The following is a 19,390-nucleotide window of genomic DNA, read 5'->3' on the forward strand; positions in this document are numbered from 1 at the left end:
ATCAGGCGCGAAGGCGCTCGCGCGGACATCGGCGTGCTTGGCAAAAGGGACGTCCCCTCGTTCATTCGACGCCACCGACGGGACGAGTAAGGCACGGCCGGCGCCAGGAGGTCCAAGGTGTTCATGAGAAACAATAACTACGGCAACTTCGCGACACCACACCCCTACGGAATATAACTAAGCTTGTGAGCGAGCTAGCTTTACTTCTACATGGCTGCTACCACTGGTATTCGCGAAAAATACTTTTGAAAAATGCTGGTGGCCATATTTTTTTGCGACAGGGCCGTCCCCGTGTCAGCAGGGGGGGGGGGGGGGGGGCGATGCAGAAATCTGAGGGGGGGGTCAGGACATCCGGACATCCCCCCTGGATCCGCGCCTGCGTCCACATAAGCTGCAGTTGCCGGGACGCGTGAGAAGTACTACGGGATCTTTGAAAGCTTAAGCGTCTCAATTTTCTTTTCCTGGCCTCTTCTCCCCACTTCGGTGTCCGTTTCTAACCGTGATCATGGTGCGAGAGCAGTACCGCACATTATGCGTTGCTTTCGCGATTTTTCCCTATAGCACGTACGTCCCCCACAAACGCTACCGATGCGCTGTCAGCTTGGCTGCAAAACAATCGACGCAGTGGCGTCGGGTGGCACACCAGGCCTGGTGGCGTGCCTGGTCATAGGCTATGACCAGGCACGTGCACGCCTCCCCCTCTTCCTGAAATTTCTGTATGGTGTTAGGGCGCGGACTGCCCACACTCTAAAAATAGTTTACACGCTTTGGGTCGTATCTTGTGCCCAAACAATAATTATCTAGCTGCCTTGCTTGCGTTTCCTTTGTTGAAAACTCGGCGCTTGCCGAGAATGCTGTGTCGTTTGGGGACAAGATACGACCCAAAGGGTGTAAACTTTTTTTAGAGTGCAGCCCCCGGTCGCAGTCAAGTGCACGCCCCCTCCATTTCCGGAAAAAAAAAAAAAAAAAAAAAAAAAACATTCTGCTTACGCCACTGCCGTAGGGCGCTAACAGCGTCTTCCGCTGCCGGTTAAGCGTTGTGCACACACGCACTCGCGTTTACTTGCGGACAGTAATAAGCGTCAAGCTATAACTGTTAATTAAATATATATAAATTCTAGCTATTATTAAAATGCCTTTGTCATATGATACAGCGCCTATATGTAATAAGTAATATCGAATAGCGCCCACTGAGACGCGCCCGCGGAAACACGCGTTCTTGCCCGTGACCACGTGGCTTTATTGATAGGAAATAACGTACAGACAAAGGAAGATAACGCGAGACTATCGAAAATTACCACTTGAGCGCAAAAAAATAAATAAATAAACGCTGTTTTCGGTGGGCGGTCTATAATTACCCTTGTAGCGCGCGCTGTGCGTTTCCGACACAAAAGACCATTTCGTGCGCGCCGCTCTGTTGTACTGGTACCTAATTTCTTCGTCTACGCCTTATCATCATCATCTTGCGCCTTTGTCCTTGACCTTTGGCCATGCTTTGGCTACGACGCTGACACGTACGGCTTACGTACTATTGGAACGCCTGGAAAGTCCCACGGAACGCACATTCTTATCGCCCCAAAGGTATTTGTTCAGGAGAGCTAGATGTCAGTTAAAAACACGAAATATGTACATAAACTCGAGAGGCCACGTCCTCTACGTCCAGCAGAGCCTCCAGGGTCCGATCCTGACACGTCTTTGACGCCTCTGCTCAGTCCTGCCGAGGACATGACCTCGCCGATCGACGTTGTAATGAGCCCCTCAGCCGACGAATTCTTGCTCAGTCAGATGGAGTCACTTTGTGCTTCCCTCGACAATGGGAACCACAGCGATACCGATCTAGAACAGGTCTGTCGCCTTCTGAAAGTCAAGGGTGCTGCCATGGAACGATTATTCGAAGACCAGTTGGACACACACTTCATCACCCTGCGCAACGCTTCCCGTGAGGACAAACTCGACGCTTTCAGCCGCTTGATGCTCCTCGAACTGATTGAACTGCGTGCCATGGGCTGGCAGAGCGATGAGGAGACAACGGAGTATTATTGTCGCAAGTTTGAAGAGCTCGGGTTTGATTCCATCGAGTACGACGACGCTTATGCAGAGAAACTGGCCCGCGAGTTCCAGCAGAAGCAGCAACAGGAGCAGCGTTCACAAATGGAAACTGTCAAGGCGGGAACAAAGCCTGCGGAAGCGCCGATCTTGCCGTGGGCCTCTCAAGAGATCAAGAATCGCGAAAATTCTGCCAACCCACAAAGTGTCTCATATCAAGGACCCCTAAAAGGTGAGGCTACTTTTCAAAACCATAGCATCTGGAAAGAGAGCCCTAATCTGCAAGAGGAACAAATGCATAAGTGGTCAGGAACCTCCGATATGTCAGCCAAGGCTACATGGCAGCACTTTTTAAGGAACGAAGAGGTGGTTCAAAATGCTAATGCAAGTACACAAGCCCAGACTGAAGGTGTTGCGCAAATGGCTAAAGTAATTTCTGAAGACATCACACAGTACAGTGCGCCTCCAATGCAGGATGGAAAGTGGGCCAATGGGACAACAACTGACTATCTTAATATGTATCAGAAGACTGCTCCTGCTGAGGCTGACGCTAAGACATGTGTAGAGACCATCACTGTTGGCAAGGATCTCATCCAGATCAGTGGAACAAACGGCACTATTGTGAATATCTCCACATGTGTACTACGGAGCTTTTTTTCCGGCACAACAGCAGACACATTTAACCTTGCAAACCAAGATTTGTCTAGCATGCTCTCTGGGTCAGGTGAGTCATCGAACAAACCTACAGTGCCTGGGCTGCACACAGATGCAGTGCATGTGCAGGGGCAAACTGTTGGAAACAGTAGTTTTCAGAAGAGCCAGGTGGACAGCTCACATGGCGAAGCTTACGAAAAAGATGAACTGAGACTTGTGACAGATGCAGTGGCTTGGCCGCTGAGGGACACCTTGCAGTCTGTCGATGCACCGAAGACACAGTCTGCACAAAGCAGTTTTGAGAGATTTCGAGATACCAGTGGACCTTCTGGAAATATGCGATTCAAGGGACTTGAAAGCCTTACAGAATTCAACAATCAGTGCATGCTTCCAAATGACTTCAAAGCTTGGGGCAGTAATGACCAACCTGAACAAACCAAGCAAATCGATGGGGTCGGAAGCTCAATGCAGTTTTCAAGAAGTGTTGACAACAAGCATATACCTTCGACTCGCTCCAACACGTTGGACACAACCAGTGAACCTGACCAACCCGATCAGTTCAAGGGCCTTTTGAATCCATCACAGTTTTCAAACGAGGATGATGGCCAGCTACTCTCAGCTGGCTTCATTGCATTGGCTAGTAGTGAAGCACATAGCCAAACAAGACAGTTGGCGAGACTTGTAGGCTCGATGCAATTTTCGTGCAACACTGAAAACCAGAAGGTGCCTTCAGGTAACTTGAAGCCATTAGGCTACACAGATGGTCCCTGTCAGACTAAGCAATTTGAGGGTCTTGGAAGTGCAACACAGTGTTCAAGCAATACTAATGAGCACATGCTTTCAGCTGCCTTCAAGACATTGAGTACTAATGGCCAAACAACTGGGAAAAGGCAGCTCAAAGGATTTGCAAATTTCCCAGAGTTTGAAAGACGTGCCGATGACCAGCAAGTGCTCCTGTCATCAACTTTGTCAGAGGCTGCTGGTCCACCTTGCAGCACTCACAGAGGCCTCAAGATGTACACTAGAGAGTTCCTCCTGCAGTGTTCCCAGTCGTCGCTGGCCACTCAAGAACCACCAGACTTTCCAGTGCTGGATCCCGAGGTGTCCAATGCGATGGTGAAGAAGGTTCACCACAAAGTGAACAATTAAGCTTAAGCCAACAACCCATTCATCCTCACCGAGCTTAATGCCGAAGGCAAGAGTGATAATAAATGTGAGAAAAAACCACTTGTGTACTGTTTTCTTTGCTGCTGTAGCCGTTTTACAGTTGTACATTAGTTCTGCAACGGCAACATTTGTTTGCTACAACTGGGATGACTACTGTACCTGAGATATGCATTTTGATTTTGTTTAGTTCACCAATGAATATTTTTGCAATAAGCGTGATTTAAGCTGCTAAATGAACTTAGCCTACCTGGTTAAGTTGCTCACTAGAGGTTGGTTTTTGCAGTCAGTGTTTTAGAGTGCTGGGAGGTTGCAGCAGCCTAGCATAGTCGGATAATTTACTCAAATTTAGTGACTTCATTACAAACTTTCTCATTTCATCAGAAAAAGTAAGAGTCTGGACTGCAGTGACCAGTTTGTTTGCTATATTACAAGAACATTTCTGTTTGGAACTTTTCCCAAGTCACTTGTAAAATTTTCCAGTTCCTTGTGACATTTTTGATCTTGTTGGCCTTCACACATTTGTTTCAAAAAGGTAATGTGACAGAAAGGCAATGTCCTCTCCGTTATGAGGGAGCTATTCTACACGAGTGTAGGCCACTAAGTTTCGCGTGCTTGATGAAGAGAATAATTCGCTTTATCTGGGTGCATTACATTGGGGTTCAAATGCAATGCCAAAGAACATAACAAGCGAATCATTGCTGCTTTGGTTTTCTTTTTTCCGTCCTCGTACAACTGGTAATCTCGGTCTTCCGTGGACTTTGCCTCGGGTTACATTTCCTGAGTAAGCTTGGGAAACTCGGCATCGACAAAAATGTGTGAACTTTTCCGAAGGCAGGAAATGAAACACAATTGATAAATGCATTCCAAGCTTGTGTTTGTGACCATTACAATGAACATTCAATTGCAATCTGTGCTGTCATCTCGGGTTGTGAGAAAGCATATTTTTTTTTTTTTTGCTTCTTCGTTTCTTCCCTTCCTGTGAGTGAATCCTTGCACAGATGCCATCAAGAGAATAAGTCTCCCATAAGAGCATAAATGAGTTTAGCTGAACTTAATTTTAGTAAACCAAGGCATGAAGCAGCAAGAATTGTCATACTATATTCTGACCACACAGCAGGACCTGGCATTTTTTTATTGTCAAGGCTTCAAGCTTCATATGACAGGACCACAAGCATGACTTGATTTAGCAAATGCTTCCAGAACCATTTTTGTGCCCTTTCAGGACGAAATACCTATATTCTCATACTCCTCCCAATTCATATGACTAAGACACATTTGCAGCTTCTAAAAAGGACTCAATCACTACTAAGCACATTAGCTTTGAGACTGTTTTACGCTTCACTTTAAACCATAGCTAACTGAAAGCGAACATTCAAACCAGATGATTTTATGCTAGCCAAGCTGGACATAGGAAGTACTGCTGGTCTCGGCTAAAGCTCATTCTGGGCTGCAAGTCTTCAGCCCTTGCAGCCTTCAGAGGCTTTGCATCAAAGCATGAAGCTGAAAAACTTACGTGGAACACTCGCATCGAGTGTGACCTCAAGCTGAGTGTTGCCAACGTTCAACATTGAAGGATATGTGGAATGTTAAGTTGCAGCCTATTAGGGGGCCGAGTTGTTGAGACGCTTCCATCTTGGTACCCTAGTGCGTGCCAAATGAAGATTCCTGAGAAAAGCTAGTTGGTGGTGTCATATTTCAAATTTGTTCCTTTGGTGATCCATTCTTATTGCCACAATGCAGAAATTGCAATGACGCCACAGGTGTTGCTGAAGTCGCAAGTGTCGATAACGACGATGCACGTCGTACTTTGATGAGCTCTTCATTTGCAAGCCCTTACCACATCTTGGGAGCATTATCATTGATTTCGCTTTGCTGAATTCTTTGCACTCATTTTTATTACAAATGCAGCATTACAAAAAAGAAAAGGAACTTGAGAAAATTAGCATTTTTTAGCTTGCTGAAGTGGTAAAAACGATTTGTCGCAGTATGTGGCCGTGGGAACCAACTCTCTCGATTTTGTTTTTATGGCGCTCGTTGTCCTAGCATGCAGCCTGTCTTGTTTTTTCACAGCTGTTCACCAACTAGGTCTTGTTGACTTGCGCAACAAAGGGTGCCATGCCAACAGTTGGAACATTATACTGCGCCACATTCAGTAAACACTCGTAACGAAATCAGTTTATTCAAAATAACTCTCAAGTTTTATGTGGTCCTGATTGCAATGCACATATTTTCAGTCAGATTACTTGAAGTAAAAATGCACCAGAGTTTGCCTAGTATAAAGTGCAAAGTGGGTAATCCAGACAGGGCCACTCGATATAGCCTGTAGACGATGGCCCTTTGCTTTTACTTGCTATCAATGTGGAGAGGCTTATAGCTCCCTAAAGGCAACTCTGCCACATGGCTTCTCGTGACTTGATATCGGATGATGTCGACAGCTGCTCGTGAGAATCGGGAGAATGTCGCAACTGTCGTGTTTATTACTATTTAGCCCAGCTTTGTTTACATATTTAAGAGCTCCTGCACCGTCAAAGTGCGCTTTCAGCATTACTGTGACTCTTTAGGGTCTGTGCTTTTAACAAAATACCACTTACAACAAACCAATTTCCTGTCTCAGTGACTGCATTATATTGCCAGTTGGCTGTACTTTCAGACTGAAAATTTTAGGCACAAATGTGAAAGCATTGTTTGCAGGCATAAGTTTTGGAATGCTTTTGTCATACATTGTTTCTGACCATCCTGGTTATGTAGTTGTCGATGCTTTTTCTTTTGTAGCTTGGGATGTTCTTGCGACAGTTTGTGTGTGTGTGTTTTAGCAAATAGGGAGTAACCTAGTTGTATGTTGAGAATGTAGTATGCAGAGGCAAATCTTTGTAACTATATATAACACTGTTTCCTTGGTAGTCTGTGAGCGTGAAAGTTGGACGAAACGGTTTCCTGATGTGTCACTAGCAAAGAGGGTAATGCTAGTGAAGGACTTATGCCTCCATTCATTTTTTTTTTTTCAAGTGCCATTGTTCCAGGCACACCTGCCCTGCGGTTCATACAGTTCATATGTGTGTGTCGATCCGTCACGCTTAGGCAGTGCATGATGTGTTGGACTTGCAAACAAGAACTGTGTCGTAGTCAACCGGTGGAATGCCTATAGAATGAATGCGAGCAAACGCAGGGTTTTTGCATTGTTGTTTTCATACTGTCACTTCTTCACATATGTGCCTGCAGTCGGTCTCCGGGGCCTGACAAACTCTCTCGGAACACTCCTGGCACCTCGCATTTTTTTTTGTCATTGTTTTCTTTTCTGCGAGAGACTTGCTTAAAGGTGCCCTGGGACACGTTTCTTGAAAACAGAGAGCATGCTAGAGTGAGTGCAATGCCTTTCAATGGAAATATAATCCCACATAAATTTTTGAAGAGGACATAATGATAACGGAGATTTAGAGAGCGCAATGTCATGTTTCCTCTCATCTGGGCCGGTGATGATAGCAGTGCCCCGCCCAATGGCTCCTTACCTTTTCGTCTTGGATGCACTTATGGTAACCTTTAAGAAATGACACACGACGAGGGTACCGGGAACGACAGCCGAGTGCGAGAGGACTGGTAGGACACATTGACAACTGCGGCTTCCTCGTTTGCTAGAATATTATAGGGATGTGCCTGCATGTGCGAGCTGCTCAGGAGTAACTCGTGGTCCTGTACAATTGGTCATTTGTTGGCATCTGTGAGCTTTTAGGGGCGAAGCTCCTTAGGGTGTGGGTCTGTCCCTCCTCTGTAGTATGTAGTAGTAGTAGCAGTCGTCGTCGTAGTAGGTAGCCACGTCTACTTTTATGAAAAAAAAAATTCCGAAAGTGGTGTCCGTAGCGCGGAATCGAACCAGGGACCTCTCACTTCCGAACGCGCGGCGCTAACCACTACGCCACGAAGCGCACATGGACACACGCACCACGATGACAATAAATACCCAACATTAACGAAAGACTGCGCGTTTCTAACGCGTTTGTGCTAGCGCGTTACGGCCCGTGTAAGAAGCTGGTGTAAGACGGTGTGGCCTCTCTGCCTTACCCCCGTATTCATAAACGCTCTTCGACTTGAACTTTACTTGCCACCGCCTTGGGCAGCACGTTCGAAACGCGTTGAAGGCGGTGGCAAGTTGACTCAAGTTCAAGTCGAGGAGCGTTTATGAATACGGGGGTTATACTCTCTCAGCAGTCATGTGATGGCGTCGGCAAACGCGGTGCACGTTCTGGCATGTGTAAACGGCTGCGTAAGATGCTGTGGCCTCTCCCCCTTACTAGAGAGTACTGCACGTTTCTAACGCGTTTGTGCTAGCGTCCCCTTAAGCGGGAGATGGTGCAATTATAATGAAGGGCGCTGTTATAAAATAGGAATGACGTCACATATGACGCGTGTCATTGGTGGAAGTCAATCGTTCGATTTAGTGCGGCGAGACTGGGCGAATTACACGGAAGATTCACGGTTTACAGATGATTCCCTCCGGAGCTTTGCCCACTCATCATCACTCACCCTGTGGATATGCGGTGTTTTTTGATGCTGTGATGGTGGCGGAGGAGACATAGAGCGGGGCCTTGAAAGCCGCAGGAGAGAGTAAGCGATGCTTTATGTGCGATTGTGGGGCTCCCTGCTCCATGCAGTAGAATAATATTTGGCTCACACATTATGACAACATTGTCTTAATTCAGATGAGGAGGGTTGGCTCGCAGTGTTCAGAAAGTGTTGCAGTGCCCCTTTAAACAGTCTCTTTCACTCCTTGCTTTTGGGAGAATAGGAAAAATGTACAGGTTGAGTGTGGCTTAAGTGAAGGCTGGTAGGACAATTGTGTCACGGATCCACTTCTTGGCTGGAAGAAAGTCTATGAAGACAGTGCAGGGTGTTCCAAAGCAATAATTTAAAATGCCATTTTGTTTGCGTGGTTTTTCTGCCGATTCTATTCAGTGGGACGATTTACATTCATTTTTCTTTTTACGAGCCGGTGTTTCTTCGGCAGCACATTGGCACCTTGCATGCATTTTGTTGTTTTCACATTTTGTTGCCGAATCTTTTTTTGTTGTTGTTGGCTGTTTTTGTTGCTTCTTTGTGTGCAGCTTTTGTTGCCATTGCGATTGTATGTCCTCTTGTTATTTTGGTGCGCCTGCTTTAGAAAAATTCAAGGAGTCGTGTCATTACTTTTTTTTTTTTTTTCTGTTGCCATATGTGTTGCATCTACGTTTCACTAATGCAATAGATGGGCTTAGCCCCCCCCCCCCCCCTTTTTTTTTAAATTTTTGTATCGTGATTGAAAACCAATGTGATAGTAGTGACACTTGGTACTAACTGCACATTTAAAGCTTTTTGTTACTTGTTGCTGTTTTTGGCAATTGTTTTTCTCAAGCACACTTTTACATACCAGCCATTGTGTTATCCCATTAGTGTTTTTATTTTTCGTCTGTGATCTGCAGACAAAAACTCGTCACAATAGCGACTGTCATTGTCGTACATATTTAGACTTGGAAACCTTGATTTAAGCAAGCATTTTTTTGTTGTTGACATCTCTCGATGTACCTCTGCAGTTATTGTCATGTACCATGATGATATTTCTGACAATGCATTGCGCCCATTTGTGCACTAAAGCAATGAAGTAATGATTCGCATCAGTGTTTTCGACCAACTACACTGCCCAAGATAATGTTTGTATATTTAGTTAAAGTTGTCGCACGAATGATCACTTTTTCCCGCGAAGCCAAGGCATATGAACTACAGGGTGTTCACAGTGGCCCTTTTCGCGGCGATCCCGTGGGCGCTGCCATGTTTGATCACGTGGTGACGCGTCCATTGCTTGCCTCAACTGCCTCCGTTGCCTCCTTGTTTACAATGGAAGTGTATGACGCCGGCGCGGCTTAGAAAACCTATGTTTTCGGAGATATCGTAGACGATGACTAGGTGGACGACACGAAGCTTTGATCACAGCTTCAGAGAACATGCAAAAGCGCTTTTGGAGCTGATTAAGCTATGTCCAAACGGCGCAGGCAGCGTATGTGGTGCTTGTTCTAAAAAGCGGGGCTAAATATGTATTCCAAGCTATCCGAATATGAATTCAGTCAGGATTAGTGCGTCTTTCTTTGTTCTTTATTCGGCAAATATTTTGAAGCAGTGGCTTGTCAGTTTCTGACTCAGTGAAGTTCCTCTGTGCGGCCACTATCTGATTTTCTGCCTAATCGCTCGCAGGTGTGCTCAGTTCCGATAAATTTGTTCTTGCTGCGCACAAGGCTTGAAACCTAGCTGTTTTGTACATTGTAATACCTTATATCAAATATATATTACAGCTATAGTTACTCGCTTACTCTTCTGGACCGCCACGAAAAATTCAGTTTCGACCATTCGTGCGCTATATATGCGTAGCCCGTCATTTAATGTGCGTATTCAATGCACATATATTCAAGTGTGCGCCCATTCATTTATTCTTGATACGTCGGCGATAGAGTGGGCGTAAGTTTTCCTGCCACTTGGGACATATGTGTGTAGATAACGTGCGCGAAACTTACTATGACAGGAAGCGGCGCTACTCCCTTTGTCATTGTTTAAGGAGTGGTACTCACTCTTGCCAACGTTCTGGGGATGAAGCCCTTTCTTTAAAGGTTAGCGATACAAGGCTGGTGGATGAACAAATTTTGTATCCTCGAGGAAAGCCGTACATCACGAAGTGCCGGTAACACGTTCGGACAGTTGCAGCAGCGGTCCCCGAACTTGGCCACACAGATTCATTCCATTCCTTAACATGCCAGTCACTATTTTTGCAGCCAACTACTGCACAAGTCTTCAATCCACATGATTCAATCTAGCATGATTAGAGCACAGTGTGTTAGCGAAAACTCCGTTGCATTTCCGACAGCTGATCGCACAGAAGCGAGGTAGAAGCGGTAATGGTTTCGTATTCGTGCGCGGTCGCTGAGGAGAGGTATGGATGGATGGATGGATGGATGAGGCTGAACCCTTTAAATCGGGCGGTGGCATACGCCACCTAGCCATGACTATTAACATATTTTGTACTTTGTGGTGGGTGAAATTTCACCCCTGCCTTGATTTTATCCACCAATCAGATAACCTCTGTTTCGTTATTTCTACCCGCTTAAAGTCTATTTTGCCTTCACTGTCCCTAAACCCCAATGCTTTCAAAAAATCAGCCCCGTTGCTTTGCACTGTAGGGTTAAGCCCTTTACAGAAAAGTATGAGGTGTTCGGCCGTTTCCTCTTCTTCTCCACACGCACAGCACAACGTGTCTATACCTTGGTACTTGACTCGGTACATCTTAGTCCGCAATACTCCCGTCCTGGCTTCAAACAACAAAGAGCTTCCCCTAGAATTATCGTAGATATTTTCTTTGGCAATTTCTTGCTTGAAAGTTCGGTATGTTCGCAGTGCTGATTTCGTCTGCACCCCTGTTTTCCACAGACCCCTCTCTGTTTCCTTAACCTTTTTCTTAACCGCTGTTTCCTGCTTAGCACCCCTCCTGCAGTCCAAATATTTGATTGACAGTTTTCTGGTCAGCTTCCTCCATTTTGTATCAACATTATTCATGTACAAATAACTGAAAACTCTCCTTGCCCACCGCTTTTCTGCCATTTCTCTCAATCGCTCCTCAAATTCTATCTTGCTGCTGGCTTCCCTGCCCTCGAATGACGTCCATCCCATGTCACCCTGTACCCCCTGATTTGGTGTATTTCCGTGTGCTCCCAGAGCCAGTCTACCTATCCCTCGCTGCTTAACTTCCAACCTTGCTCGAATCTCTGATCTCATGCACAGGACCGCATTGCCGCAAGTCAAACCACAGAACACCCATACAAACTTTCCAAATCCATCCAAACTTTCCATCACCCCTTTCCAAATCCCTCTCACCACTTCGTACCTATTGTAATTCCACAGTGCCCTATTTTTAATGGCGCGCCGCCGTGAGCGCCATCACGTTTCTCTAAAACAAACTGCTTCGCGAAAAGGGTCAATTTAGCTGGAAATAATGGTGTGCATTCATTTGGTTGCAGACTGGAGTGACTGCATGTGATATTGAGGAGAATAGTCCGATGTGTGTATGAAGTTTACTTCAATGGATGTGCGAAGCTTAATTCCTTTTCTGGGTTAGAGTAAATTTTTATTCATTCTGACATGTCAACGTTATCATGGCCATGATCTTTGCGATGTTTACAAGGATTCGTTGAAAAGCATTTCAGAATACATTTCTGCTGGTGATCATGCAAAAAAATACACTCGCAAGGCAGTAAACTCTGTTACAAAAGTGAGAATTTGCTTTGTTCTGCCTGCTGCAATTTTGTAACAATTAGGATTGCACATTTGGAAATATTTATCTAGTCTTTCGTTACTTCTTTTTCTTTTTTTTCATGATCTGCAACATCTGTGTTCACAATATGAACTGACTTTCTGCCCAAGCAACCCTATGTATCACACTACTTGCTCACATCAAACTTGTGCACTATATTGTTCTTTATATTTAAGTCTGTTTGGTTGCTCTCAGCAAGTCATCAGTGCATGCTTAATATGGGGCCAGGAAAGGAAGTATGCAGCTTAGCGCTGTTGGTTCGATCACTGCATAATGGTGAGACATCTGGGGGGGTATTCTGCAAGAGTCCACCTTGTGCTGTCCATTTCGGTCACCACTGATTGACTGGAGCTGTACCAGCAAGGAGGAGACTGGCTTGGGCCTCTTTCTCGCTCTTACCCCAGCCAAGCCAATCAGCACTTCAGCAGCTGCCGAAATGGACAGTCCACTAGGTCGACACTTCCAGAATATCCCCCCGCCCCCCTAATCGTGTTATGCTAGCAGATATAGAGTGCCGCGGTTCTTTTCAAGCTAATATCTACATTGGCCTTTCAAGTGCACTCTTTTTCTCCGTCCGTGCTAGCTAAATTACGAATGCGAACTATCACTTGGTGACCAACTTTGCATTGCAAAAAATAAGCATGACACAACATCATAAAATTCAAGTCTAGGAGTTAAAGTTCAGTGGCTCATAATCAGATGGTGATTTTGGCATGTAAAACCCCATAATTAAATTAATCAGTCAATAAAAGATCTTGCAAGAAACTTCAACAATTAAGTGACTGATATATGGGGCTTCAAAAAACATTAGTGGCTAGAGAAGCCTCAAAATACTTTGTGTCCGCTACAGAGTTCTACATTAGTAATATGATTTAGTCTTCCAGACTGGGTGCACCGTTAACACCATATCAATGAACTGTTTAACAGCTCACCCGAGCTTCCACAGTTGAAAGAAAACAGGATAACTTTTACCAACTAATAAGCAATACAATACTGTGACAAACTGGCAAGTTGGGCACATTGATAAAGTTGTATGCTGATGGATAAACAGGGCAAAGAAGGATGTGGACTCCGGGAAAAAGAAAAAGCACTGTATTAATACAAACCAATTGAGGTTTATTTAGAAGCACGTAGGTATAATACACATGCATGTCGTATCCTAGCAATGTCGTGCATAAGTGGGAAAAAAGAAAAAGATGGAAAGAAAATACGGAAGCCAAGAAAGCCACGAGAAAGCTAATACATAAACTATATAGCATTGCTCATTGCAGGCTCACAATTAGGGGTCAACTAACAATGAGACATATCGACACTACTGTGATAACAAAACTAACAGCCCCCACCCACACCCAAAACTGTTTACGATCCCTGCCTCTGACTACAAGAAACTTCAATTATCTCCATAGACCATACTGGTCCCCATGGTGAAAAAGAACTGACGTGTTCTGTAACGCAGACTTGTAGACGCACTGTCGGCAATGTATATAGTGCCAGATGAGACTGGGGAGAACTTTCTAAAGAACTACAGTTTTTTCATATACTATATATTTCGATAAAATATAGTTCGATAGTTTTTTCTGAAGAACTATAGTTCTATGTCATTGCTGTTTTTGATTAATCAAAACTAGCAATGACATTAAGATAGGGCTAAAAACATAGGCCACTCATATCTTATCATTATCGTAACACTGTTCTGCGTTTTTCCGCCGGAGATTATATCTCTCCTCCATTCATATTAATAAAGGGAAGCTTATTCCTGTCTGTATTACAGCTTTAGGGCCCCGTTACGCAGTGTGAGCACGGCGCCGAGGGCGTTGAGCGCGCCGTGAGCGAAAGCACGTTAGCAATCCCAGCGCGCCGCGCGCCCCATGTTTAACGCGGCATCCGCGGTGCCAGCCGGCCGGCGGGAAAAAGAAAACTCGCCTTCGTGCATGGCGTTCGCCGCCAGCGTTTCCCGGTAAACATTACGTCTACATAAGCTGCAGTTGCCGGGAAGCGTGAAAAGTACTACGGGATCTTTGAAAGCTTAAGCGTCTCATTTTTTTTTTTTTTTTTCCTGGCCTCTTCTCCCCACTTCTGTGTCCGTTTCTAACCGTGATCTTGGTGCGAGAGCAGTACCGCACATTATGCGTTGTTTTCGCAATTTTTCCCTATAGCACGTACGTCCCCCACAAACGCTACCGATGCGCTGTCAGCTTGGCTGCAAAACAATCGACGCAGTGGCGTACTATATAGCCAGCGGGTGGCACACCAGGCCTGGTGGCGTGCCTGGTCATAGGCTATGACCAGGCACGTGCACGCCTCCCCCTCTTCCTGAAATTTCTGTATGGTGTTAGGGTGCGGACTGCCCACACTCTAAAAATAGTTTACACCCTTTGGGTCGTATCTTGTGCCCAAACAATAATCATCTGCCTTGCTTGCGTTTCCTTTGTTGAAAACTCGGCGCTTGCCGAGAATGCTGTGTCGTTTGGGGACAAGATACGACCCAAAGGGTGTAAACTTTTTTTAGAGTGCAGCCCCCGGTCGCAGTCAAGTGCACGCCCCCTTCATTGCCGAAAAAAAAAAAAAAAAAAAAAAAAGAAACATTCTGGTTACGCCACTGCCGGAAGACGCTGCTAACAGCGTCTTCCGCTGCCGGTTAAGCGTTGTGCACACACGCACTCGCGTTTACTTGCGGACAGTAATAAGCGTCAAGCTATAACTGTTAATTAAATATATATAAATTCTAGCTATTATTAAAATGCCTTTGTCATATGATACAGCGCCTATATGTAATAAGTAATATCGAATAGCGCCCACTGAGACGCGCCCGCGGAAACACGCGTTCTTGCCTGTGACCACGTGGCTTTATTGATAGGAAATGACGTACAGACAAAGGAAGATAACGCGAGAGTATCGAAAATTACCACTTGAGCGCAAAAAAAAAAAAGAAAAAAAGAAACGCCGTTTTCGGTGCGCGGTCTATAATTACCCTTGTAGCGCGCGCTGTGCGTTTCCGACACAAGAGACCATTTCGTGCGCGCCGCTCTGTTGTACTGGTACCTAATTTCTTCGTCTACGCCTTATCATCATCATCTTGCGCCTTTGTCCTTGACCTTTGGCCATGCTTTGGCTACGACGCTGACACGTACGGCTTGCGTACTATTGGAACGCCTGGAAAGTCCCACGGAACGCACATTCTTATCGTCCCAAAGGTATTTGTTCAGGAGAGCTAGATGTCAGTTAAAAACACGAAATATGTACATAAACTCGAGAGGCCACGTCCTCTACGTCCAGCAGAGCCTCCAGGGTCCGATCCTGACAGGTCTTTGACGCCTCTGCTCAGTCCTGCCGAGGACATGACCTCGCCGATCGACGTTGTAATGAGCGCCTCAGCCGACGAATTCTTGCTCAGTCAGATGGAGTCACTTTGTGCTTCCCTCGACAATGGGAACCACAGCGATACCGATCTAGAACAGGTCTGTCGCCTTCTGAAAGTCAAGGGCGCTGCCATGGAACGATTCTTCGAAGACCAGTTGGACACACACTTCATCACCTTGCGCAACGCTTCCCGTGACGACAAACTCGACGCTTTCAGCCGCTTGATGCTCCTCGAACTGGTTGAACTGCGTGCCATGGGCTGGCAGAGCGATGAGGAGACAACGGAGTATTATTGTCGCAAGTTTGAAGAGCTCGGGTTTGATTCCGTCGTGTACGACGACGCTTATGCAGTGAAACTGGCCCGCGAGTTCCAGCAGAAGCAGCAACAGGAGCAGCGTTCACAAATGGAAACTGTCAAGACGGGAACCAAGCCTGCGGCAACGCCGATCTTGCCATGGGCCTCTCAAGAGATCAAGAATCGCGAAAATTCTGCCAACCCACAAAGTGTCTCATATCAAGGCCCCCTAAAAGGTGAGGCTACTTTTCAAAACCATAGCATCTGGAAAGAGAGCCCTAATCTGCAAGAGGAACAAATGCATAAGTGGTCAGGAACCTCCGATATGTCAGCCAAGGCTACATGGCAGCACTTTTTAAGAAACGAAGAGGTGGTTCAAAATGCTAATGCAAGTACACAAGCCCAGACTGAAGGTGTTGCGGAAATGGCTAAAGTAATTTCTGAAGACATCACTCAGTACAGTGGGCCTCCAATGCAGGATGGAAAGTGGGCCAATGGGACAACCACTGACTATCTTAATATGTATCAGAAGACTGTTCCTGCTGAGGCTGACGCTAAGACATGTGTAGAGACCATCATTGTTGGCAAGGATCTCATCCAGATCAGTGGAACAAACGGCACTATTGTGAATATCTCCACATGTGTACTACGGAGCTTCTTTTCTGGCACAACAGCAGACACATTTAACCTTGCAAACCAAGATTTGTCTAGCATGCTCTCTGGGTCAGGTGAGCCATCGAACAAACCTACAGTGCCTGGGCTGCACACAGATGCAGTGCATGCGCAGGGGCAAACTGTTGGAAACAGTAGTTTTCAGAAGAGCCAGGTGGACAGCTCACATGGTGAAGCTTACGAAAAAGATGAACTGAGACTTGTGACAGATGCAGTGGCTTGGCCGCTGAGGGACACCTTGCAGTCTGTCGATGCACCGAAGACACAGTCTGCACAAGGCAGTTTTGAGAGATTTCGAGGTACCAGTGGACCTACTGAGAATACCCGATTCAAGGGACTTCAAAGCCTTACAGAATTCAACAATCAGTGCATGCGTCCAACTGACTTCAAAGCTTGGGGCAGTAATGACAAACCTGAACAAACCAAGCAAATTGATGGGCTCGGAAGCTCAATGCAGTTTTCAAGAAGTGTTGACAACAAGCATATGCCTTCGACTAGCTCCAAGACGTTGGGCACTACCAGTGAACCTGGCCAACACAATCAGTTCAAGGGCCTTTTGAATCCATCACAGTTATCAAACAAGGATGATGGCCAACTACTCTCAGCTGGCTTCACTGCATTGGCTAGTAGTGAGGCACACAGCCAAACAAGACAGTTGGAGAGACTTGTAGGCTCGATGCAATTTTCACGCAACACTGAAAACCAGCAGTTCAAGCCTACTGGTGGCCTTAAGGCATTGGGCAGAAACGACAGAACTGACCAAAGCAAGCAATTTCTTAGTCCAGGAAGCTCACCACAGCTCTTTACCAGTTTTGATGAGCAAGTGCTTCTAACCAAGGCATTGGGCACTACCAGTGTACTTGACCAGCCTAAGCAGTTCAAGGGCCTTGCAAGACCAGCACTGTTTCCAAGCAAGGCTGACAGTGACAATACTCAGCAGCCACTTTCAACTGCCTTCACTACCTCCGGTAGTACTAGTGGCCACAGCCAGACCAAGCATCTTGAGAGACTTGGAGCATCAATACAGTTATTGAGCAACGTTGAAAACCAGAAGGTGCCTTCACGTAACTTGAAGCCATTAGGCTACACAGATGTTCCCAGTCAGACTAAGTAATTTGAGGGAATTGGAAGTGCAACACAGTGTTCAAGCAATACTAATGAGCACATGCTTTCAGCTGTCTTCAAGACATTGAGTACTAATGGCCAAACAGCTGGGAAAAGGCAGCTCAAAGGATTTTGCAAATTTCTTAGAGGTTGAAAGAAGTGCCGATGACCAGCAAGTGCTCCCGTCATCAACTTTGTCAGAGGCTGCTGGTCCATCTTGCAGCCCTCACAGAGGCCTCAAGATGTACACTAGAGAGTTCCTCCTGCAGTATTCCCAGTCGTCCCTGGCCACTCAAGAACCACCAGAATTTCCAGTGCTGGATCCCGAGGTGTCCAATGCGATGTTGAAGAAGGTTCACCACAAAGTGAACAATTAAGCTTAAGCCATCAACCCATTCATCCTCACCAAGCTTAATGCCAAATGCAAGAGTGATAATAAATGTGAGAAAAAACCACTTGCGTACTGTTTTCTTTGCTGCTGTAGCCGTTTTACAGTTTTACATTAGTTCTGCAACGGCAACATTTGTTTGCTACAACTGGGATGACTACTGTACATGAGATGTGCATTTTGATTTTGTTTAGTTCACCCTGAATATTTTTGCAATAAGAGTGATTTAAGTTGCTAAATGAATTTAGCCTACCTGGTTAATTAAGTTGCTCACTAGAGGGTGGTTTTTGCAGGCAGTGTTTTAGAGTGCTGGGAGGTTGCAGCAGCCTTGCATAATCCGATAATTTACTCAAATTTTGTGACTTCATTACAAACTTTCTCATTTCATCAGAAAAAGTAGAGTTTGGACTGCAGTGACCAGTTTGTTTGTTATATTACAAGAACATTTCTGTTTGGTACTTTTACCAAGTCCCTTGTAAAATTTTCCTGTTCCTTGCGACATTTTTGATCTTGTTGGCCTTCACACATTTGTTTCAAAAAGGTAATGTGACTTACGTTCTTGCCCACACAAGCTTTTGGAATTTTTAGGTGGCCTGAACTCTTATATACATTTTGGCACAAGGTCATCTTTAGAAGCAGGAAGAGCAACCCAAAATTTAACTGCTTAATGCATGTGTCACACTGCCTGCCAGCACTGTAATTAGTTATGGTCAAACGTTGGCAGTTTAGAGTAAGCAATCAACAGCTGAATGAGTTGTGCGAATGCACTGCACCTCAAATGGCATTAAGCTTCAATGACATTAAGTATGTCGACCGTGGCACCACATGAATGACATTGAACTTGAAGGCATTAAGCAGTTAGTCATTTGCTATGCCAGTGTGGTATTGGACCATTTCAAACAGACTTAGAATCGAGCCTCTTGCCAAGATGGGTGTGGAAATGCAATGCACGAAGTCTATGTTTAATTCAAGTAAGCTGCACTTCAAAATTCCTAGAAAGTATTTCACTTTTTTGCAGTAATTTTGGGTATGTTTTAAGAGAATTGCGCTTTACTTGGGCTGGTAGCATGTCACTTCTCAACTTCAAACCAGCCTTTGTGGTCAAAACCACCTGAGCTGGCAGGTAATGAACTTTTGTAGCTAAATTAAATGTTGCTGTGGCAACAAATGCGCAAGCACGGACATGTTGCTATTTTATGCTTTTTGTAGCGGCATTTCATTTCACAAATAGTGTTTCATGCATAAACCTGGTAGTCAAGCAATGTGTTGGGCTGCAGACTATCGGTGAAACTGAAAAGTGTGCAGGCTGTGACTGACTACGGCTAAATGAAGTGCCCAAAGATCTCGAAGGTTTATTAATAGTACCAAGTTTGAATCCCATTAG

The 19,390-nt window shown here is 45.4% G+C and overlaps 2 protein-coding genes and 1 long non-coding RNA gene across 7 annotated transcripts in view; 2 read left to right on the plus strand and 1 right to left on the minus strand.

The window, feature by feature from the left end:
• The window catches only part of LOC119461680 (fatty-acid amide hydrolase 2-A), a 111,578-nt gene extending 103,993 nt beyond the window's left edge, over positions 1-7,585 (plus strand). The window contains exon 9 of one of the 2 annotated variants that reach the window (XM_049671881.1): positions 6,946-7,585. The gene's annotated coding sequence lies outside the window, so the exon portion shown is untranslated. Of the gene's footprint in view, positions 1-5,952; positions 6,624-6,945 lie in introns of those variants that run through there. The other variant, XM_049671882.1, reaches the window with a different exon arrangement.
• Positions 1-9,403, minus strand: part of LOC125947353 (uncharacterized) — a 58,097-nt gene extending 48,694 nt beyond the window's left edge. The window contains exon 1 of the long non-coding RNA XR_007468221.1: positions 9,374-9,403. This is a non-coding gene — a long non-coding RNA (uncharacterized LOC125947353). The remainder of the gene's footprint in view (positions 1-9,373) is intronic.
• Positions 1-17,935, plus strand: part of LOC119462402 (uncharacterized) — a 48,396-nt gene extending 30,461 nt beyond the window's left edge. The window contains exons 1-2 of one of the 4 annotated variants that reach the window (XM_049671878.1): positions 1,348-2,770; positions 16,571-17,935. In XM_049671878.1, coding sequence (XP_049527835.1) covers positions 1,603-2,770; positions 16,571-17,628 — 2,226 coding nt within the window. In that variant the 5' untranslated portion in view covers positions 1,348-1,602 and the 3' untranslated portion in view covers positions 17,629-17,935. Of the gene's footprint in view, positions 1-1,347; positions 2,771-15,381 lie in introns of those variants that run through there. The other 3 variants (XM_049671879.1, XM_049671880.1, XM_049671877.1) reach the window with 3 other exon arrangements.
• The last annotated feature ends 1,455 nt before the right edge of the window (positions 17,936-19,390 follow it).

The sequence above is a fragment of the Dermacentor silvarum genome, chromosome 8, assembly GCF_013339745.2.
Source record: "Dermacentor silvarum isolate Dsil-2018 chromosome 8, BIME_Dsil_1.4, whole genome shotgun sequence".
NCBI lineage: Eukaryota > Metazoa > Arthropoda > Arachnida > Ixodida > Ixodidae > Dermacentor > Dermacentor silvarum.